At 48.2% G+C, this 22,972-nt stretch overlaps 1 protein-coding gene and 1 long non-coding RNA gene across 10 annotated transcripts in view; one reads left to right on the forward strand and one right to left on the reverse strand.

Annotated features, from left to right (window-relative positions):
* The window catches only part of HDAC7 (histone deacetylase 7), a 174,192-nt gene that overhangs the window by 17,358 nt on the left and 133,862 nt on the right, over positions 1-22,972 (reverse strand). For 7 of the 9 annotated variants that reach the window (XM_083599748.1, XM_083599750.1, XM_083599747.1 and 4 more), the window contains 14 exons: positions 22,359-22,461; positions 19,449-19,564; positions 18,408-18,530; positions 17,131-17,240; positions 15,689-15,811; positions 14,776-14,959; positions 12,979-13,190; positions 11,623-11,820; positions 9,924-10,149; positions 9,172-9,305; positions 6,328-6,448; positions 6,109-6,158; positions 2,916-3,023; positions 387-442 (listed from right to left, as the gene is read on the reverse strand). In XM_083599748.1, coding sequence (XP_083455874.1) covers positions 387-442; positions 2,916-3,023; positions 6,109-6,158; positions 6,328-6,448; positions 9,172-9,305; positions 9,924-10,149; positions 11,623-11,820; positions 12,979-13,190; positions 14,776-14,959; positions 15,689-15,811; positions 17,131-17,240; positions 18,408-18,530; positions 19,449-19,564; positions 22,359-22,461 — 1,864 coding nt within the window. Of the gene's footprint in view, positions 1-386; positions 443-2,915; positions 3,024-3,489; positions 3,833-6,108; positions 6,159-6,327; positions 6,449-9,171; positions 9,306-9,923; positions 10,150-11,622; positions 11,821-12,978; positions 13,191-14,775; positions 14,960-15,688; positions 15,812-17,130; positions 17,241-18,407; positions 18,531-19,448; positions 19,565-19,672; positions 19,735-20,236; positions 20,300-22,358; positions 22,462-22,972 lie in introns of those variants that run through there. The other 2 variants (XR_014544704.1, XM_083599753.1) reach the window with 2 other exon arrangements.
* LOC310756158 lies at positions 20,418-22,686 on the forward strand. The gene is made up of 2 exons (XR_014544732.1): positions 20,418-20,552; positions 22,394-22,686. It is a non-coding gene; the product is annotated as an uncharacterized lncRNA (long non-coding RNA).

Here is a 22,972-nt window from a genome sequence, read left to right on the forward strand (position 1 = left end):
TCAAGTGCCATTGTTTCTTGTACAGGCCAAGACTTTTAGCACTTTCTATAGGTTAAGACTAGCATCTCAAATGGTGCCTGGATTGCAACTGGGAAATGGTGCAAAGTCTGGAGCACTGGGATGATGGGCTCAAAGGGCACCTTCTCATTAGGATGAAAAGCTGTTGACGCAGGAAGGAGAGGACAAAGGGCCAGATTGGACAAAGGGCAAGCTATCGCAAGCTGCACAAAACCTCCAGTTAGCACAACGTGGTTCTGGGAGAAACCCTTAAAGAGCATGGGGGGGGGGAGTGGGGGTTGTTCTGTCTGGCAAGCAGAAATGCTTGTGCAGATGGAACTATCATATCAGCACAAAAGGAATTCCTCCCTGAGAGGTGCAGTCCTTACATTGCAGTTGAGGGGTCTGCATGGTGTCCAGGAGGTCGTACAACAGCAAAGCCATTCTGCAAAAAACATTATAAAAAACAAAAACTGGGTGACTGGTTTGATAAACAGCATTGCGACATCATTGCTATTACTGCTGCTGTCATTACTAATATCTGCTTTGCTTAAAATAAAACAGTGCTTCAAGGATATTTTAAAGGTCCGAGTATCAAATCACAAATATTGGATGAGTAATCATAAGTGAAGTGGTTTTTGACTTCTACTTGTTTTGAATCATGTCTGAATATATGTGGCGGTAAGTTAAATAACTGGATTTTCTTCTGTTTTCCTTCTTTCTTTTTCTTTTGCCTTGGTCTCATTATTCTTTAGATGTAGTTACTGCACTTACTGTACTCATTACATTTCATAGGCACATCACAGCCAAAGCGAAGCACTTCTGTCACTTAGGTGACTAGTTCTAGCATCTGACAAGATAGGCTTTGGCCCCCAAACAGAATAAATGAGGTTTGGTGTGTTTCTTTGTGTGTTAGGACCTCCGCCCCCAATAAATGAGTTGGCCTTAAAGATGCCATATCACTCTTCATTAGTTTTTTGAAGCAACATACTAAGAAGGCTGTTCCTTTGGGTAAGATCTAGCCAATTTTGGTGGGAAAGACTTAAACCTGTGCTTAACTATTCCAATGAAATGGTTAGACACAGAAGCGCTTAACTCAGTTCCCATTTAAATCCATGTGAAAACTGAGTCGTGACTAAGATGAGTCCCACTGATTTCCAATCGAACACAAGTGCACTTTGCTTGCTCTGGATCCAACCTATTAAACAAAATGTGCTGATGAAAATACTGGCATTTTGAGAAAGGTGTTTTGTATAACATGATCTCTTAAACACTCTTAGAACAGAAAGAATGTTATCTAAGAAATGTGTAACTCTGGTTTGATAATATATTATAAAACCTGTCAGGCATGATTCATTTAAAACAAATGCTGTTTATTTGCCTCTCTTGTAGTTTGGGGTGGCTTTATAAAATCAATTACAACACTGCTCACTCCATCAAACTATACATCTAAAGGAAATAACAGCAAACTCATGTAAACACAATTTAAAACTGACAGACATATACCACATTGGGGATTAAAGCTAAACATTTAAACGTTTGCCCTCACTCTCAGCTGATTTTGTTTGCCCTTGGTGATGCCATCAATACTTAAATGTGACACCATCACACCCATTATGTTTGCCCTGAGGAACTGGGTTCACTCTACTGGGGGCGGGATGTGCCAAAAGTAGGCAATGAGAAGGGAAACGAGCAGCAGTGAATAGGCTTGAAAAAGCTGATCATTAAAGGGGTGGGATGTGGATTTTTTTTTTGGGGGGGGGAGTATTTTCCCTCATCAAGAGAGAGAGAGAAATTCAGCCTGAAAATGGAAATAGGTAAACATTCAGATTAGCCTTAATTAAAATGTCCCTGGTGCAATTGCCAAATGTCTGTGAATAGAAATGGGCACCCCCCCCAACTGAAAACCCAGCAAAAGGAAACATTGCTACACCTCCTCTGAAGTTTATGCCAAAGCCTTGGGGCCACTACAGAAAAGGCACTCCTCCTCCCAGCTGCCATTGTGACTTCACTGCAGGATGTGATTTTTGAGCAAGACCTTACTGTAAGTTCCTAATAGCAGCAATTTCTCACAGTAAGTCTACTGGAACAGTCTCCCCTCTCTTCAGATGTGTGTGTGTTCTGCACCATAACAAATCAAAACTTTTGAGAAACTCTAATCAGCCTCATCAGATTGCAAATCACATCTATTTCCACACATCTGCTGAGTTTTGCATCAGCTTTTCAGATTCCTGGTTTATTAAATGGCTTGGAATATCTGACAGTGAAACTGGAGACAGAATGGATGGACTAGCTATAGAAAGGCATTCCTTGATCCACCCTCCACCCCATGCAAAAATGAGGACTCAACACAAAGAAAGGAAGGAAGGAAGGAAGGAAGGGAGGGAGGGAGGGAGGGAGGGAGGGTTATAGCCAACATGGGTCATAACCAGAGTTGATCCACTCTAATCAGTGGACCTAAAGGCCACAGATTCCAATGGGTCTGCTCTGCATCTGACTAATGATGGATATCACCCAAAGAAATATGAGATGCTGAGGACAAACAATATAAATAGCCTGTCTATGCATTTGCGGGAATCATCTCCATGCCTTTGTCTTTTCCAAGCCCTTCCAGAAGTGTATTTCTCTGCTATGAACTCAGAGCCTACAAACTGTAGAGACCTCGGCCCTATACACCAGGGGTGGCTGGTTTGGGGGCCTCATCCAACACCTGCAAGCAATTTTTTCTCCCCCTCTTAGCACTCTGACAATTTGGGTGGTGGCAGCAAAAAGAAAGAGAAGGACAAAAGTAGACAGCGCTGTGGAGAGGTTTGTTGAAATTCTGTGCAATTCTGCTCAGAGATTCTGCCACAGAATCTGCAGAGACACATGCTCCTTCGTGGAAGGAGGGCTGCCCAGCCTCCCTGCCATCCTCTTACCTTGAGCTGCCTGCTAGCCACTTTGAAGGCCAGTTCGGTGACGCTGCCAGCTGCCCAGCGTGCCGCATTGCTGGAGTGCAGCTCGTTCCAGATGGTGTCGCTGTCCACCTGGACGCAGGAGGAAATGAAGAGAGGTTAGCCCACAGCGCCTTGGTGAAGGGCCCCCATCTAATCCCAGATCACACAATGGCAGGATAGGAGCACACAGGGCTATAAAAGCACTGGAAAGACCCCCAGGGCAGACCTTTAACTTTGGACCAAGGAGGTCTGGATTCAAACACCAACTAAGCTCAGAGCTCACTGAACGGCCTAGGATACCTTTCAACCTTAGGTATCTGCCTGTAAAATAGGCATTTTCAAGGAATCTGCCTCACAGGGCTGTTGTGAGGGCAAATAAGAATCGCTCAGCACTTTGCATGCAACAAGTGCTCATTCATGATTAACCATGGAAATGTGGTCCCCACAGACTTAACACCATCCTCCCCACAAGGCTGCATTCCAGTGGGGCTCAACTTGCCCAGCACAACCCCCTCTAGGCAAGAAAGTAGGGGCAGGAAGAACCCATTCTTTTTACCTTCTTGATTCTATTTGATTTTTTTTTTCAAAAACAAACATCTTGGTTTGATCAGGATCACGTCATCGGCAAAGTAAGAGCCGGAAAACCTCAGAGATTCTCTTCTGATCAACTCCATGTGTGAGCAGAACCCCCCTTCTGCCTGACTGCTCCGGGCGCGCTTCTCTCGCTCTCCCTCTCTTTCTCTCCGGGTGCAGGGGGCGGGGGGGGGGGGGAGAGGAGCCAAGGCCCATCCGTAAGGACAAGGGGAAGGAAGAGGGATGAAGGTACAGAGAGGCCCAAGAGAAAGAGCGCGCAAGAGGTTAAAGAGAAGGAGAACAGGGCTGGGCTGGGAGGCAGCATCCTGGAAAAGAGAGCGAGAAAAAAACAAAAACAGAAAACAGAAGAGGCACGCAAGAAGGCCATGAACAAAAGTGAGCGTGGCAGAGCGCCCAGAGGGAGGGGGGACACAAGAGACAGAGAGAAGGAGGGCTGGGGAAGATCCCCCCCAAACTAACCCTATTCCCACCCCAGAGGCAATGAGGGGGCTCCCAAACTGTGACCAGGGGGCCACCCGCAGTCTGCGAGCTTCACTCAGGTGGCCCACGGTGTGTCCGCATTTAATACTCATGTTAATTTTGTAATTGTTTTTTCATTGCTTCTTTTATTTCTCATATTGTATTTTATGGGACTCATTTTGTAATGCAATAAAATACAATGTAAGGAACAAAAGAAGCAATAAAAATGCAATTAAAAATCATACAGCATCTAGCACATTGCTAAAACAGGCACAACAGAACCATTAAGTCTGTCAAAACTCTCAGCAATTTCTGTGGGTGGGGGGAGCTCTAGGTTTGAGCTCCAAAGCTGAAGAGGCAGCCACAATATGTGCATTTGAAGATGTAGGTGATGTGTGGATGATCGCATAGAGCACCCCCTTAAAGCTATTGATTTCTGGAAGTTGCAAGCGTAAGGCCTAGTTCTAACAGAGATGGTAAGCACATGCACAGGCTGTACCATTTCAGAGGAGGCTCACCTGGTAAAATCCTCCCCCATACAAAAAAACCAAATAGAAATAATGCAAACCTGTCCTACGTAGTACACTAGATGTCATGGAACAGCCTTGTCTTGGCATCTAGTTTTCTATGCTGACAAATGTACAGAGGAGCACCCTGCCATGTGAGGACCCCCCTTCCCACCACATCTGCAGTCTGAAGTGGGGCAGCACCAGTTTAAGACTTTAGTGAGAAGCAGGCCTTTGAAGCAGGGTGGCCAGCTGAAAAAATGGACAATTGCTGTGTTGAAGCCAGAGCTTCACCAGGAGTAGCATGTCAGGTGAATGATATCTGGTGAAATGCCTTCTTCTGCACCAAGTTCTGGGGAGCCTGTCCTTTTCTGCACTCAGTCACCCTACCAGTGGTGGCAGTGAGGTGGCGATGGGGAGAGCATATAGAAGAAGGGAGCCTTGTTTAGGATAGGCTGAACCTCTTGGTCCGGCTTCAGAAATGTTTTGGCTGAATCAGATTTTAAACGACATCCACCCAGATCCCACCAAAAGCTCTGGCTGGTGTTCTGGATATCTTCAGGCTCTGCAAATGGATTACGGGGTGATCACCAGGCCCTGTTGCAGATGCCCAGAGGCAGCTCTTGTGGGATCTGGTGTCACCAACAATGTCATTGTGACCTCACAATGTTCTGGCGAACCCTGTCTGTGTGTAGCAAAGGCTTACTGGAACCTGCTTTATCCGGTGGCAAGATGCTGCCAAGGCACAGTGCTGGAGCCAGAACACACCAGGGGGGATTCCGGTTGGGGTGGAGGCCATTTGACTCTCTGTGGGATGGTTTATGGGGCACCTCCACTTTACCAGTTTACCAGTTTACCCCTCCCACCCCAGCCAGGATGTTGGAAAGAGGTCCACGGCAGGCGCAGGAAGAAGGAGGTAAGTGGCTGGCCACAAAGAGAAGCCCAAGGGAAGGGGGCTCTCTCCACTGGCCTGTTCCCTTGAGCCAGAGAGAGGCCTCCTCAGAGCAAGAGCTTCTTGGTGAGGACAGGCTTGCTGGTGAGCAAGGGTGGCTGGGAGTGGTGGGCAGCCACATAACAAGGGCTGGGGAAGGACTCTTGGTCCTCTGTAGTCAGAGACAGGGACAGCCAGAATGAGAAAGAACAGGACAGGAATATATATCCCCCATTCCTTTGACAGAGCCTAAGGATTGCATCACCCCCTTAGTCATATCCTCCTCTTGCCTGTGCTGATGTTGCATCAAGGAACAGCTGGCGGGGAGAGGAGACACGGGAGGATGGCGCCGTGTGGGTGTAATGAGGAGCCAGTGCATTGGTGAAGCATGGGTCCCCCCCACTGTCACCCCCCTTCCAACCCCCACTGGCCACTCTTGCTTACATCATTGCCTATCCCAGGGAGGGGTAGCTAGGGCGCAGGCCAGAAGTCACTGCGACTTAAACTTTCAAGCTGTCCCCCGACACCCACCCACCTGCGTGTATCCCAGTTGAATGCCACCTCCATTTTGTGCCAGCCTAGCACACAAGCTGACTTCAGAAGGGAGAGCCCCTCACTGGGCGAGGCAAGGTTTGGGAGGGCATCTTTGATGAGAAGAATCTGGTTTGACAGGGAAGAAGCTTACCCCAACCCCTCCACAGGGGAGCATGACAAACATCCTCTGGGAAAGGATTCCTATGAGAGAAAAGAGAGAAGAAGAAAGGGACTGAGGGTGCAGGTGAGCATTTTATGTGTATAACTGCATTGTAAAACATCCGTTTAGAGCACAGCTTCTGACTACAGGCCTCTCTGTTTCCTCTCAGCCTTGGGCTGGGGCCGAGGGGTGGCATGCCTTGGCTCCTACCTGCTAGCTTTCCGTTGTCCAGCTTCAGGCGGCTGAGGGGGTTGGTGCCATACAGCAGCACATGGCGCTCCGTGTGGACGGACTGCAGCTCCTCCAGAGTGGCCTTGCGCCCCCGCAGACACTGGCAGAGAAACAAGTGGCTGTGTTAAGTCAAGAGAGCACAAGGGCCAGCGGCAGGCACAGAGGTCCCCCAAGGAAGAAGATCTGGAGTGCCGATCAGAGCAGAAGTCTAGGTGGTTCTGACGCAAGGGGCGCAATCTATGGAGGGGAATTTTTCCACATGCAAGCGCTGTTCAAATGAACAGCTTGCCAAAAAAAGGCTTGGCTGGCCTTGTTCTTCACCTCGGGCTCTTCCCAGCTGCCTCCCCACACTCAGTGAGTTCTTCAGTCCTCCTCTTCTGCTGCCACTTCACCTGCCAAGATGCCACCATGTTTCAACCTTGGCTAGATGTTTTTCCCCTGGTTCAATGGCATGGAAAAAGTAAACTGCCATTGCCTAGCAACCTCAGAGTGACTGAGCCAGTCATGTTTGATTCTTAAGTGGGAGGTATGTTTGGCACCCAGACCTGAGGTTTCCCGGACCGTTCTAAAGCCTGCCTTGCAGTTGCCAGGTAAAGAGGGGAGCAAAGAAAAGGATCTACACAGGGAATCCAATTGTTCCAAAGAAAAATGGCTGCTCATAAATTTCCCAAAAATGTGTGAATGCTTTGGTGAAACACACATCTGCCCAGCATCTGCAGAGCGGGCGTCTTCAGAAAATGTGGCAGTGTTCACTTGCAGGATAGGAGTTACAGAGCCTGAGAATGCTTTGCTGCTCAGTGAGTCAACAACTTTTGAATTAACAGGGCCATCCTGCGACACTCATAATTATTTTACGTGCACGTTGGGGAACAAACATTTTAACTGCGGAAATATGCATTGTTTTACTGTTTTCTTTTCTGAAGGGCATCTTAGTCACTGGTTAGAATAAGGGCTGTCAGCTAGCATGGGGGGGGAGGAGGGAACAAGGACAGCACTGGGGATCCAGGGTCCCTGTTGTCCTATGATTGTTTCTCTGTGAAGAGCAGGTTTTTCTGCCTTTCATCTTGGGTTGAGGGCCTCAAAAACTTTCCTCCTTTCCTCTCCTCTTATAGTGTTCTCTCTCTCCCCCCCTCACACACACTCAAACACAGGCTTGTTGGGGAATTGGGGAGGAAGAGGGTAGATTCAGGAAAATACACACTTTTTTATTTTGCAGCTTGTTTTTTGGCCCATTCTATAAAAGGGCTCCCTTGGCCAATAAAGCGAGATGAGCGCCGCAACCCCAGAGTTGTCCGCGACTGGACCTAATGGTCAGGGGTCCCTTTACCTTTATAAAAGTTTAAACTAATAAAAGCTCACTTTAAAAAACACTAATCATGCCAGGCCCCTATAGATTTTATTTAGTAGTTGGCCCCCACCTTATCTCCAAGGAGTTCAAGGTGGTGACATACGTAGTTCCACCCCCTCTCCATTTTATCCTCACAACAACCCTTTGGGGTAGGTTAGGCTAAGAGACAGTGATTGGCCAAAGGTCACCCAGTGAGCTGCATGGCTGAGTGGAGATTTGAACCCTGGTCTGCCAGGTCCTAGTCCGACACTCAAACACTACACCACATTGGGAAATGTAGTTCTGTGTGGGAGGCTACAGATCTCTACTGGAGAATTCTCATCACTCTCACCAAACAGGTTATTTTGGGGGAAAAACATTATAGTTAAAAACTGGAGGATAGACAAATGATCAGGAAAAGAAGTGGCTGAGCCTTCTCCTGTGTCTTTCACTGTGGCTAGATATGCAGAAATCAGAAGGTGAAGAAGCTTTTCACAGTGTGGAGATATCACCTGTAAAGGTATGCAGATTAAGCGGCTGTTAAATGCAGAGCTACAAAGGCTGGTAAAAAGTTGGCAACCCTTGCTGAATTTCAATAAAATGCATATATGTTTATAGTTTAGAAATGCACCTTGTTGAGATGACAATCACAATTTGGGTTTGCTGGTTCTCTGTGTTCTGTCCTATTTCCAGACTTCTCAGCCACCATACGAAAGCATGATTAAGCAGCTGCCAAATTAAACAGATGCATTTCTTTGTTGGGACCATGAGCTAATAAAGCCACATGAGATTAGTGGGGAGAGCTGAGCACACGTCCAGCGTGTCTTTGAAGTTTCTACTGCAGCCACATGCACGGCTGAAGGTGCTCTTCTCTCTTTCATTTTAAACTGGAAAGGGGGTTACTTCTTCAGCATACAATAGAAACTTGAAAACACACACACACACACACACTCCTCGCTCTTCATCATCTTATTACTTTCACCGTGGTCTTCTATGAGCATCTGAAAGTGCAACAGGCAACCAGTGGTGTTTCCTGGCTATAGTTTCAAGAACAGTTACTCTAAATTTTCTAACCACTTGGAACACAAGGGCCACCTTCATCCAAAGATAAGAGAGATGCCCTGCTCCCAGATGTACCAAAAGTAAAAATACTGGTCATATGAGGAGTTAATAGACACTGTGACAAATTATGTTTCAACTCTAGTACTTGTGGTTGCAGAAAATTCCCTTTCTTCTACTCCTCTCTGCCACCTCCTTCCTTGCATAGATAAAGGTATCCCAATGAGCTAAAAATGAAAAGGAAGCAGAATATATTATGAAAAGCCAAGCAAATATATCCCTGGATGCTTTGTTTGAAGAAAGTGTTCAGAAGACAGAATTTGGAGGGTGTGCATGTATGCAGATTTTGTGCAAACTTCCCATCTCAGACTTCCAAAGCCACAGCAAAACAGTCTCAAACCCTCCGTTCATTACCCTGGACCTGCACTGCCTCCTACCTCACACTGACTGCGTAGGCCACGTTCTTGCAGGCGAGACCAGATGCTTTGGATGCGGCCAGCATGTTCAGGGTGGTTGCTGTTGTCCCCACACGAGCACTGGTGTTTCAACATGACGGAGTCATACACGATGCCTGCAACGAAAAGAAAAGCAGCACCCAGGTCACTCACAAAGCTGCAACTCTCTCTGGGCTTGGTGAGCACTGGAAAACCAACTCGAGCATACAGAAACCATGTGGCACAGCTCTTCCAGAATGCAGTATGGACTGCAGGTGTGGAATCAGGAACTGCAATATTTACTAATGTAAATAAACTCTCTGGTGGGAAACATGTCCTGGTTCTTCTGTCCACCTTTGCTTCCCATCCTGCACTCAGCTCCCACCTGTGGCTCCTAGAAGCTGTCAGCATGTGACAGTGGTCACAATCCTGGGAATGGCTTCAACTGGCCCGTAAACCAGGTGAGGGGAGCCAATGGGTCTCAAACCCTCAGTGAGGTGGGGACTTCCCCTGTGGTCTTGTCGCCTGGGCAGCACAGGACTGCCATATACACAGCCCCAGAGAAGTCACTTCAGTGCTGCTAATGCAGAAAACAACACCACCAAAGCAGTGGTTACAAGTACCCTCTCCCCTGACTATTGGGCCATGTTGGCTGGGGCTGATGGAAGCTGGAGTCCAAAAGCACCTGGAGGGCCACACGTTCCCACTCCTCTTGTAGGGAGTCCTTGGCTTGTGTGTGAAAGCTGTTGCGTTACCTGTGGTGAAGCGTGGCTTGTTCGACTGCTCTTGCACCGGCAAGGGGATTGCCTTGGAAGATGTGTCCTGGCTCAGGTGGGACGCAGTAGCAGGGGCAGGTGACGAATGAGCTCTGGAGAGCGGCCGGTGGGAGCCGCGGCTTGCCGAGACAAGCAGGGAGTCAGGATGCCTCCGCAGCAGCTGCTGCTGCTGCATGCGCTGTTGCTGCTCCCAGACGTACTGGGCCTGTTGACCGAATTAAGAGAGGCACCATGTCAAACAGGGAACCCCCTCATGTCCCCTGCTACTCCTCTTGAAGTGCAGCTGTGGGGATACCTGCCTTCAGAGCGACGCGGAGTTGGCACCTGGGTAGCTGCTGCCCTCTAGTGCCTCTGCCCTGCATAGGCAGAGTCCCTTTGGTTCACCAAAAGCAGAGGCTGGCCAAGGAAAGTGTTTCTGGGGTGCCGGGGTCTAGTTATACTGATGGAGCGCAGAAACAATGTCACCCTATTTCGCTGGTTTGTGAGTGTTGCGGAAGTGTTTTCTCTCTTATTTTTAGAGAACCATAGTGTGCTTTTAAGAATTTGTTTCTATTTCTTCCTCTTGGGAATGTGGATCTGTGGAGGTCTCCAACGACTTGTTGCATTTGCCCTTGTTCAGGCAATGTTTTCTTTTTTCAAGTGGTAATGTTTTCCTTGGAAAATTATATATAATTTATTTGTTAGTCACTTTAACTTGCCCAAGGAAACCCAAAGCAATTTACAATGAGCTAACCAAGCACACAAATGAAAAACCCTACACAGATACATTAAAACCTAGAGGAAAAAGAAATACAGTAAAAACACCCCACCCACTTCTAAAAGTCCACACATGGTTTAAGGCCAAGGGCCTGGTTTTAGAGGAAAGCTTTTGCCTGGAGCCAAAAGATATATACAGTCATACCTCATGTTATGTTTGCTTCAGGTTGAGCGTTTTCAGGTTGTGTCCCATGGCAACCCAGAAGTACCAGAAAGGGTTACTTCCGGGTTTTGCTGCTCATCCCCTGCATGCGCAGAAGTGGCGAATTGCGGCCCGTGCACAGGCTCAGACGCGGGTTGCGTTCTGCTCATGTTGTGAACGGGCCTCTGGAATGGATCCCATTTGCAACCAGAGGTACCACTGTAACGACGGCACCAGGCAAGCCTCCCTGGAGAGTGTTTTTCAATATACCATATTTTTCACCCTATAGGACACACTTTTTCCCCTCCAAAAATGAAGGGGAAATGTGTGTGCGTCCTATGGGGCAGGCTTTCGCTGAAGCCTGGAGAGTGAGAGGCGTCGGTGCGCACCAATCCCTCTCGCTCTCCAGGCTTCAGGAAGCTATCCACAAGCCTTGGGAGCCCGGTGAGAGTGCCCGCCGGGCTCGCAAGTCTTGCAGGCAGCAGCCTGCAGCCTGAAGCATGGGGCGCACTCCGGAGTGCGCCCTGTCCTTCGTGCAAATGTCCGCAAGCCTTGAGAGCCCGGCGGGAGTTCCCGCCGGACTCGCAAGGCTTGCGGTTAACAGCCTGTTCTGGGGGCTGGGGACGGGGGAAGCTCGGGCTTCTGCATGCAAACCTGATGCTCAACCAATGAGCTATGGATCTTCCCAAACCTGAGGATTGGGACATAGCATATTGCTGACATAGCATTTTGAAATGCAGAAAGCATTGTGTGTGTGTCCCTTTTGCTCTCTTCCAATACCTGCTGAAGGACATGCTCCTCCTGAGGCTGACCCAACCGGGAGCGACTTTCTGTCTCTTTGCTGCTGCTTCCCCCTGCTGGCAAAGGCTCTGCCTGGGCCTGGGCCGGGTCGCTGGGATCTTCTCCTGCCTCTGCCTCCATGTCTTCTGAAGAGGGGATCTGCTGCAGCCGAGGTTTCTCGCTGGACTTGGCCATGCGCTGGGGTGGGAGGGAGAGAAGACCGAGTAAATCCGGGCTACGCAGGCTCAAAATAACCAGCCCCACAAACTTCACTGGTTCTGCAAACATAGGCAGTTTGGCTGTGTTTTCCTATTCTGCATCCTGTATCTGAAATGCATTGCATACCGATGAATGGCCAGGCACCTTTCCTCAAGAGCTTGTTAGACGAGGGAATTAATCATTTTATTTGTATGCTGCCTTTCCAAAGTTAAAACGATGCTCAAGGCGGCTTGCAATATATTAAAAATTACATAGCAAAAGTGCTCATAAACAAAATGCCAACAAGCACACAACCAAACAGAACAATTTCCACATAAATCATAAAATCCAAAGTAAAGATACAAAAATCAACAGCAACCACCCCCTCCCCACAATAAGCCCCCTAAGCAACCCCCCAGCCCAAGAGTTTGTTCTGCAGCCTCAGCTTTTGTAGCTGGAGTCAGTCAGGACCGTTTCCTCCCAGGTCAGGTGGGGAAAAGCCTACAAGGCAGAGAGCAGGTCTTCCAGGACTCACAGCCAAGACGAAAGCAGAACCTTGGATGCTGGGGTTACAGCATGCCCCCTGCCTTGCATTACCACACCAGCACACAAGGAATGCTGCCTAGAGGTTGTTTATGTCAGTGGCCCCTCAACACAGGGACACAGAGAGCTGCTTTATATGAAGTGGGACCAGCACTCCAGCTAGCTCAGCACTGTCCACACTGCTCTTGGCTGTGAGTCCTGGAAGATCTGCTGCCTGCCTTGCAGGCCTTTTTCCACCTGGCCTTGGAAAGTAGGACCCAGACTGACTCCGGCTGCAGAAGCTGAGGCTGCTGGATGACTCTTGGGCTGGAGGATTGTTTAGAGGGTTATTGACATTAATTTTGTTTGTAACTTTATTTTAGATGCTATGATTTATGTGGAAATTGTGTACTTTTTGATGTCTTTTATTAGTTAGGGCTACTTTTGTTACATTTGTAATCATGCTAGCACCTTGAGCATGGTTGTAACTGTGGAAAGGCAGCATACAAATGCGTGCATGTATATATGTATGAATGGCAGCGATTCTCCCAGGTTTCTGGCAGGGCACATTCCCAGCCCTTCTTCATGACTGAACCCGGCCCTTCCCCATCTGGAGGAGACCAGAGAAGAGCCTGCCTTGCCCAGCTGGGTCTGCTGCTTCAGCCTCTCCAGGAAGAGCGCATGGTGCTGCTGGTAGGCCAGCTGTTGCTGGACAGCTCGGGGGCTGGACGGCAGAGGCTCCGAGCGTGTCCTTCCCAAGGGCTTGTGGGGCGTAGGCATCGACAGTCGCTCTGGGGGAAGCAGCTGGGAGCGGCTGAAGTGGAAAGGGACCGTTCCCAGTCCTGGAACTGCAAAGGAAAGAAGAGAAGCTAAGAATATAATCTGGAATACATCGCTTGTCAGTATTGTTCCCATAGGTGGGAAAGTGGGAGAGTGAAATGTTAAAAACCCAGTGTACATTTCCAGCTAAAGCAGGCTCTGCGTTCACAGCACAAGCAGGAAGGAAATGCAGCAAAGCGAGTTAAGCATCACTTTGTGATAGTTCCTCCATTTTCACGTTTCCATCCCACAAGATTAAAATAACAACAACAACGACGCAGCAAGAAAACAGGCAAACAGTTTCTGCTGAATCCTTAGAAATGTCAAAGTGGCCTGGAAGGGGCTTTTGTCTGCCTCACTCATCACAGGCTGCAATAATAATAAAAAAAGAATGGAAGAAAAAACAAAAACAAATTCCTGAATTCTGTTCTGATAACCTACTCCAAATTGTGAAGGAGCAAAATCCTTAGATATATATATATTTTTAATGCCACAAATCTGCTTCTATCTGCTGCTTAAAAAATCTAGAGGAGCAGTGATAAGTGAGGCACATTCACAGCTGTCACAGCACAGGTGGCTAGCTGGGGCGGCAGAATTCAGACGCTGCAAGGTTAGACTGGAAAACCCGTCCATGATGTTCTCCTCTTCCCCTCATTCTATGTATGGGGCAGAGGGAAGGAGCTGCATGCGAGTGTCGGGATCTCTGTTTGACCAAGCTGATAAAAGCTCATCCTCCTCTGGCCGAGTCCTTTGGAATCGCCCTCGACGTGATGGACGACCTGAGCTTCTGATAAGGCTCCAGGCACAATCCCCATTCAGCAGAGTTTCCAGCAGCATGCGGAAGGATGAGATAGTATGAGCTACATGCTAGGAGTTTTATTTCTAACTACACAGGCAGCAAAGAAAAATACATCCTCTCTCTGTGAGAGCAGAGAGCAACTGAAACAAAGGAACAGGAAACCAGTAACGTCACATCCGTCTCCCGTCTCCTGTGAGACTTTCAACAGTATGGAATGCGTGGAATGTAAACAGAGTCTTGTGACTCCAAAGCACTGCTCAGTGGCAAACAGAAACTAACAGAGAGAACACTTAAGCGGGGACCACAGTTCCTCTTCTTCCTCCTTCCCCTAAGATGTCATGTGGGGCAATCAAAACAAATGTTCTTGCAATAATGCAGTGTGAGCTGCCTCTCTGCATGGCATTTAATTACATAGGGTTTTGTGGCACAATCTTGTCCGAAGGCCAAGATGTAAGGGGGACAATGAAGGACATAGCATGATGGTTATTGTGGTATTTGTGGTGATCATCAAAGCAGCAAAATGAGGAACTGACAAGTGCAAAAACATATATATAACCTGCTTGTTCAGTATGAACGTTATCAGCCTAGAGCATTCTTCTCCCAAGAATCCCTCTGCTACTACAGAACCTGCTATAAACACTACAAAACCCATCATGCTGTGCTATTTTTTTCTCCCTCGCATCTTGCTCATCTTCAATCACCCTTTGAGGAATACTGAACACAGATCTCTTTTGTCTATGCAAACATGCACCAGTATCTTATTAAGTAAGACCCTTCCCTGCCCTATTGCCCCAAAGTGAGGGGCTGGTACGCACCTGTCACAAGAGGAGAATGGGGGAGAGAGGGCTCCAAGATTATAACAGGCTGCAGCCGAGTGGACAGTGGGTTCCCAGGCTCATGTTGCTCCAAGCTGGTTGGCAGGAAAACGGGCGCATGAGTGCTAGTCAGGACAGGCACCTTGTGAGCAAGGCCTGGGTGTGTCCGGTGATCTCCATCGCCCTACAGAGAGAGAATTGGAGACGGTGGATCAAGAGCACCTCCCTGAGCCCTGAACCTGGTCACAAAGTTCTCAAAGCGATGAGGTGGGTGCAAAACAGGTGAGGTACGATGGATTAGTTCAGATCAGGGGGTGGGCAGAAAGGAGATTGCAGAGCGAAGCAAGGAGATTCTGCCCCATAAAAATACTGTCACTGAAGCTTTTCTTCAGGAGAGAATCTGAGTTTGCTACTCAGAGAACTGTAGAGTTGGAAGAGAGCCCGAGGGGCATCCAGACCAGCCCTCAGCTGAAATCAATGGGCCTAACTTACTCATGCCCACTGGTTTCAGTGGGTCTACTCTGAGTAAACCACAGCAGAATACCACCCCCAGATCACTTGCCCCTTGACAATGCCTGGTACTCTAGAAACGGTCCCAGGTACACAGGAGAAGAGCCCTGCTGGATCAGGCCAAGGCCTAGAGTGGAACACAGGAAGCTGATTTAACCACTGGTCCATCTAGCTCAGCCTTGTCTGCACTGACCAGCAGCAGCTCAACATGGATTCAGGCAGGGTTTCCCCCTCCCCCGCCCTGGAGATGCCAGGGACTGAACCTTCTGCATGCAAGGCAGGTGCTCTACCGCTGAGCCACAGACCATCTAGCTCAGTTTTCTGTTTCCCACTGCAACCAACCCAGATGACTCCAGAAGCTTCTATCATGCTTGTCCCCTCGGCAAAGCCCCTCTAGACCTACCCTGGCAGACGCTGCAGAAGTGGTCGGAAGTCCAAGGGTGAGTGCTGGGAGGGAGCCAGTGGTCTGAAGAGCAAACTGAGCCAACGAGCTCTCCTGCATTCTCAGGCGCTGAGCAAGGGGTGTCTGCATTAAAGATAGTGGGTGGGAGAATCAATCAGCTTCAGCGACTTTCAAGCTTCTGGGCTCAAGGGGACGCATGAGCTGTCGCCAAGCAACTCCACTGTTGCTCTTCTGCCATGGAACCACTGCATGGCAGAGAGGATTCTGGGAGATCTGCTCAGGTTATGTAGACCCTCTGACAGACCGGCTGGTCCTTCCCATCTGCATAAATCATGTGTGCCTGTGAGAACACTTCCCAGAATCCTCCGTCTGCAGGAGATCCTCAGCAGACGTTGCTGGCAGATCCTGGCTTTGATCTTGTTTGAATCTCGAGTCTACCCATTGATGCCCGTTCACCCTGATTCCACCACATATTACAAAGGAGAACCAGCAAAAGAGAAGGGATCTGCACAATGACATGTTTGCGTATGGGAACTGTATGTGCAGCAACACATTTACTCACTTTCCAACTCTCCACTTTTCAACCACTTTGATGTCGCAAAAGCAGAAGAAAGTTGACATATTTACACCTTTCTGCCCCAATTTTCTAAGAAAGGGCCTCTACAACCACTAAAATACCACTGGCAATAACTTATTAACATAGAAAACTGCCTTAAATGGAGTCGCACCACAGGTTGGTCTACGTAACTCAGTATTGTCTATGATTCTACAGCTGAAAGGCAGGGGCTTTGCTGGGTTTCAGGCAGGGACTCTTTGCCCCACCCTGCCTGAAGATGCAGGGGACTGAATGGGAGACCTTCTGCTTTTAAATATATGCTCACCATCTGAGTTATGGCCCTTCTTCAAAAGAAGGAGGAGGAGGAGGAGGAGGAGGAGGAGGAGGAGGAGGAGGAGGAGGAGGAGAAAGATTTCTTTAAAAAAGAAAGAAAAAAGCAGTAGATAAAACCAGACAGAAAAAAACCAGCTTAGCAAATGGGCCTGCTGGAAGAGGCACAGTGGTGAAAAGGACATTTTTTGCAATGGACTTAAAATGTGCCAAATCGTAGTGCAAATAACCCTCAATTATAGGGTGAATGTTGTAAAACTTAGAGAAGATTGGAAGCATTTGTGTGGGGAGAAGGGGCTGATGAGGGAGTGAAACGGAGCCATTCTTACTAGAATTAAAATGATCAAAAGGCAGGTGGAAAGGTGTTTGTGTGTTACAAGACACAACTGCCTCTTTGTGTGATCCTGGTAGGTGGAAGCCAGCATTGGGTAGGTGGGTGGGTGCAGAGCCTAAGAAACCTGCTCTTCCTGCAGGTTTTCTTGGCTTACTGATCCCACAGGCCAGTCACAGACTCCATGGGGATCAACCCAAGTCTCCAGTCCTACAGGGTCCATACCTCTTGTGCAAGTCCTGGCGCGGCCGGCAGGGCTCCGTGCTCTGGCACCAGGCTGTCATTGGGTGAACTGCACCCAGACACTGGGGTGCTGCTGCTGCTGGGAGATGAATCTGCAGGTGAGAAAGAACATACACGGCTTTGTCTACAGCAAGACCAGGACAAGCAAAGGAAGGGGAAAGAGAATGCTCAGGTACACAGTCATGGGAGACTTGAGGATTACTGGAGGAATGCCGTAAGTCTTGGATGCAGTCATGATCAGGTATGGGGAACCTGTGGTCCACCAGACGTTGTGTGACTCTCAGCTCCCATCAGCCCCAGCCAGCATGCCCAATGGTCAGCGATGATGGGAGTGGTACTTGGAGGGGGACAGGTTTCTCATCCTTGGTTCATGCCCCACAGGTATGGTGAACCAATCATGCAGGTTCACCATGAAGTTAAGCAGGTTCTATTTTGTTTATTTTTAAGATTTCTTACTCACCTTTTATCATACCATCCCAGGGTGGGTTACGACAATATGGTATGCAATTATAAAAACGTGGAAGAGTTACAATTATCAAACAAGTAAAATTGTTTTAACCAGAACAGTATAAATTCAGGAAGTGTCATTCCCCCGTGCAAACAGATGCACATGATATGTGATAACTCTACCCAACCGCATGAAGTACACAACCTTTCCATCTTATAAGCCATTTCTTTTCCCAGAATACTTCATTCTGTCCCAGGTTTGTACCCAAACCCAACAGTATTCCATAGCTCAGTCCTCCTTGGGGTGTTTTTTTCTTTAGGTTCCCTCCCACCTTACAGGATTATTTCCCAATGGGGGGGGGGCACTTTTGCCATTTTTCGGGTTCCGCTGAACTTTTCATTTAATAAATAAAAATAACTGTGTTGTGGGGTTATTGTGCACACTGGATAACTCTGACCACAGCCGCACTGGACTGCTGTAAGGCAAGCCTGCATAGCTTGTGACCCGCCAGCTATACACAGTGGAAGTATCAGGAGCTCCCATATTCACTGGCACTGAAACAAAGGGGGAAGCTAAGCTTGGGGTGAGCAAGTTCCCCAGACCTCTGTTTCAAATGGGCTCATCTCAGCTGACTGAATGTGGGCTTCCTCACAAATAAGCTCATTCTTAGCCCAGCTGCGTCACAAACTATGGTCCCGCTGCATTCCCAACAAAGGCAGTTAATCCTCTGAACCAGGAAATCCTTGGAACCCCGGAGCATCCTCATGGCAATGGATGCTCCATAGCAAGACCACACCCACCAGACTCTTACCAAGGGCTTCTGCCGGGCGCCTCTTCAAGGAAGGGGGTGCACTCTCCTTGCGCGTCAGTGGGTTTTTGCGCCGCTCGCCGGCCTTCTTTGTCTTGTAGCGCAACTTCAGGTTGGGTTCAGACGCTGTAGCAAATTCAGGAAAGAAGGTGAGAACCACCATATTTGACAGCTGGAGGTCAGGAAGTGCACTGGCCAGTGAGTCTTTGCTCTGGCAAGGCAGGCTCAGCACAAAGGTTGGGGATGAGAACCTCCCCAACTCCACAACGGGGAAGATGCAGGGCTGGTGGAACCAAGGCCAGCCCAAAACCCAGGACCTCTGCTAGTCCCTGAGGCAGAGAATCCAGATGTATGCCACAAGGTGGAATTGAATGAATAAAGGTGATAGGCAACATCTGCACAAAGCACAATCCAATTTCTCATCTCATCTCACATTGGATGGTCATCTGTCATGGATGCTTTAGCTGAGATTCCTGCATTGCAGGGGCTGAACTAGATGACCCTTTGGGTCCCTTCTATCTCGAAAATTCTTTGACTCTGTGATTCTTACTGTCATCACCCTTATCATTGCTACTAGACTGAAGGGGTGAGGAGGCCAAAGGATCTGCCCTCTCAGCAGAGGTGGTGGGGAGGCCCCTCTGAAGCTAGCCTGCATGAGACTGCATGAAAAGTTGCTGGTGCACACACATCTTAAGAGACTTCCAGGCTTTCCCCCGATTGTTCTATGCTTCCTGCCTGTTACCCTTGAGTCTCCCTAATTATGACATTGTTTTTGTACAGCCCTGTTTTCTTCTTTGTAAGCCACTTTGAGCATAATCTGTTTGTGTGTGCGGAAAAGCAGCAGACAAAAATATGAATGAGTGAATGATTAACCCAGCAGCCATGTGTCTCACAGATAAGCCGTTGATCACATTCCTCTCCAGGTCAGGAAAACCAGGTTTCTGCAGATCAGACCAAGGCTGGCAGCCCTGTCCTCCTTGCCCCTCCCTGGTTCACCTGGCAAACCCCACAAAAATGCTCTCTGGCACTGCTCTTCCTCCTCACCTGTTTTCCTCAGTGGAAAGTGCTCTGGGGAGTCTCCGGAGCTGTTGGAGACAGGAGGGAAGAAACTGGGGAGGGCAGGGTTGGATGGGCCTTCATGTTCCATCGGTTCCAAAGATCTGCATGGAGGAGAAGAGAGAGCTTTGCTGCTGACTTGGTTTGACCTGAGCCACATTGTGGTTAAGGGAATGAGCAACCAGGGAGGAAGTCTGCACTTCAAATCTCACCTCAGCTGTGAACTATGGCTGGAGCCAGACAGTTGCTGTGTCAAATCTGGTATTGCACATTTACTTCTAAAGTATTTATACCCCTCAGAGCTGGAGATGCTGGGGATTGAGGTATCACCTTTTGTATACAAAGTGTTTTCTCTACCACTGAGCTTCGGTCGTGTGTGTCCCCCCCCCCCCCCGCCTTGCAAAGTTCATCCATCCAGGAGCAGCTAATGTCACTCTTGCAGCCAAGAAAGGACACTTCAGACACAGCACTCTTCCTTCCTATCTCCAACGACATTGCATGGGAAGTGACAGTCAAAACGGGTCTTATTCCCAATGACTTACAACAGCCTTCACCAACTTGGCACATTCCAGTCTATTTGGACTTCAACTCCCATCATCCCCAGCCAGCACTGGCAGGGACTGATGGGCACTATGTTGGCTAAGGCTGGCTTACACTTTCATACTTCTGTGCAAACGAATGACATTCTATTTGAGATGTGAAAGCTGGGTGGTTTAGGGCTCTCCATGTGATCAGTGTCTCAGATTTATTAGACCTACTTGGGACATAGGTCAGCGACCTTTGACTCAATTCCCATACTTCTATCATCCCAAAGCAAAACCTTCCACACATTCTCTCTGACTTAAAAGCTTTAGACGCAACGTCACGGAGCATTACAGAATGGAAGACCAAATTAAATTATGCAGAATTTTTCAGCGTTCTTTCTAGTTATGACATCATGCTCTTGTGAAAAACTTGGCTGACACGACTTTATCGGTTTGGAGGGTAAACAGGTCTTGCAGGTTTGGGCAGTGCATTCTGAAAACCTGTCAAACATGTTTGACTGGAGAAGGAAGTGGGGAAAAGAGATTTGTGTGGATGACATCAGCAACGGTACTTCTATCACACCACTTTAAACTCGCTTCCAAACAACAGTGCTTCTTCAAGCTTAGCCACTATCTCTCAGCCTCAGCCCTTCACTTGCAACAAGGAGATGAGAATACTGGTCTGTCTTACAGGACTGTTGCTAAGGCTGACTTTGAGCACTTAGAAAAAGCACTACAGGGATCTTTGCAGCTGGACTCAGGATGAAAGCCCACTGAGTTCAAGAGGATTACTCCTGCACTAGCATGCATAAAACTTAAGTACGTCTGCCCCCTGCCACCCACCCACCGGCAGAGCAGCCTTCTCCAACCTGGTGGCTTCTAGATGTTGCTGGACTACAACTCCCATCATCTGTGACCACTGGCCATGCTGGCTGGAACTGATGGCGTTGTAATCCAAAACATCTGGAGGACATTAGGTTGATGGGCTACTACAGGTTTTCTTTCTTCCAGATGTGGAGAGCAGCTAGCACAGCAACCCCCCCATTCTTTTTGGGTCTGGAGATACATCTGGAAATGTGTCTCCAGACTAAGCAACTGTTGTGGGCACCATATAACGCTCCTTTCACCAAAGAAAAACTGGTGGTGCTGGCAAGAGGCAACCCATCTATGAACACCCCAAAACAAAACAAAAAAGCCGGCAATACCCACCCCATAAACCTTGGTACCCCCGTTCCAAAAAATAAAACATTTTAAAAAGAAAATATTTGGGATGAGTGGAATAGGATGGATGTTTCTGATGGTGTCCATGGGCAAGATCAGATCAGAAGGAGCAGAAGTCCTTTTTCCACATGAATCTTCCTGACCAGAAGCATGAGAAATGACAGGCACTCACAGGGTATGTATGCATGTATATGGCCAGCACTTCTTTTGTGACATAACCCTGAATGCTGGTAATGTAAATGGGCCAACTACTCTGTCACAGGGTGTAAGAATAGAAGTGAAAGCAGGTCACTGGAGATGTGCCCAGGCAAGGCAATGGTGTGCCAAGAGCCAAAGCACAGGAGGTGGGAGGTGTAATGCCAGACAGGCTAATCATGATCCCAGGGGTGTGTGAACTGGCTCAGTTTTGCCAGCACACCAAACACCCACAGAAAGCAGGTGGAGGATTATGGAGATGTAAAACCAAGTGCATGAAAAATAACACGGAACCAAGATATGAAGCAGGATCCTATGCATGTTTACGTGGAAATACAGCCCTATTAAGGCATCACAACCACTATATTTAAGCAACTTGTGTTGGGGGGCAGCATATGGGCATGTGCACCAGCCCCACCCTCTACCCTCTGACTTCCCTGCTTGAGCAGGGAGCTCTGAAGGGGATTTTTAAAGATTATTCCTCACGACTGGGAACTCTGATAATTCAGGGTTCCCAACCGTGGGAAGGTCAGGGTGGAGCAGCTCAAGAAGGGCGTAGAACACACACTGTCCACAAGCTGCTTAAACACAGAACAGAGCCTGAATGTGGCTTTTGTTCAGTGGGCCAGGCCCAAGGACCAGGAGCATGCAGGATTGTCTTCTTCATCCAGAATGTCCATTCTAGCCAATGGAGGTTTAATGTTCATAGTATGGATGCAGAAAATGATATGAGCATATGCTGTGTGTGAAAATGGTGTAAATCAAGGGCGCTCACATCTGGATAAATCAGGGTGAAACCCAGGATATAAAATCAATCCAACCAGCTGGAGATCAATAGCCAAGCCATTTCTGTTTTACATTCTTTGGGGTTTGGGCTTTAACAAGAACTGAGACCTGGCATAGGACACAGCCAGCATACATGTATGTATTGACCCATATGCATCTACAACCAGATCACCTGTATGTAATGACTGGTGCATTGGTCCTTTCCAGAGCGGCCTGCTGTTTCTTCAGGATGACCTCGGCCAGCTTCTGCTTCACAACCATACTTGCTACAGCACCTGTTGAGCAAAAAACCATCATGAGACGATGCCACCGAGACACAGCTCAGAGCCATCTTTAGCACCTGCCACCCATCGGAATTAGGCTTCAGCTCCTTTCAGCAAAAGCCACAGCCCCTGAAGCTGTATCAACCCACTGGTAGCAAATCACTGGGAATTTGATTAAACTCAAAATGCATGCTAACGCTTTTCAATAACTAATTAAAGAATGGATTCACTTAAGAAGAGTATGTGCTTTAAAAGAAGCAGCTTGCCATTCTCACTTGTCAAAAGAGACATTTGGTAGGACATGAAGGCAAATGTTCCCCCCTTTAGTCCTCATAATGTAGTGATAGTAAGTTGCAAAAGTTAGCAACGCACCAAGTTTTTTCTCTTTGTTATAGGAAGTCATCTTAATTCAACTCAGACCAATGGGCCCACCTACCACAGTATTGTATATATACCAAGGATGCCCACCTCTGGATGTTGTTAGACTCCAATTCCCATCAGCCCCAGCCAGCATGGTCAATGG

The sequence above is a fragment of the Podarcis filfolensis genome, assembly GCF_964270895.1.
Source record: "Podarcis filfolensis genome assembly, chromosome: 2".
Classification (NCBI taxonomy): domain Eukaryota; kingdom Metazoa; phylum Chordata; class Lepidosauria; order Squamata; family Lacertidae; genus Podarcis; species Podarcis filfolensis.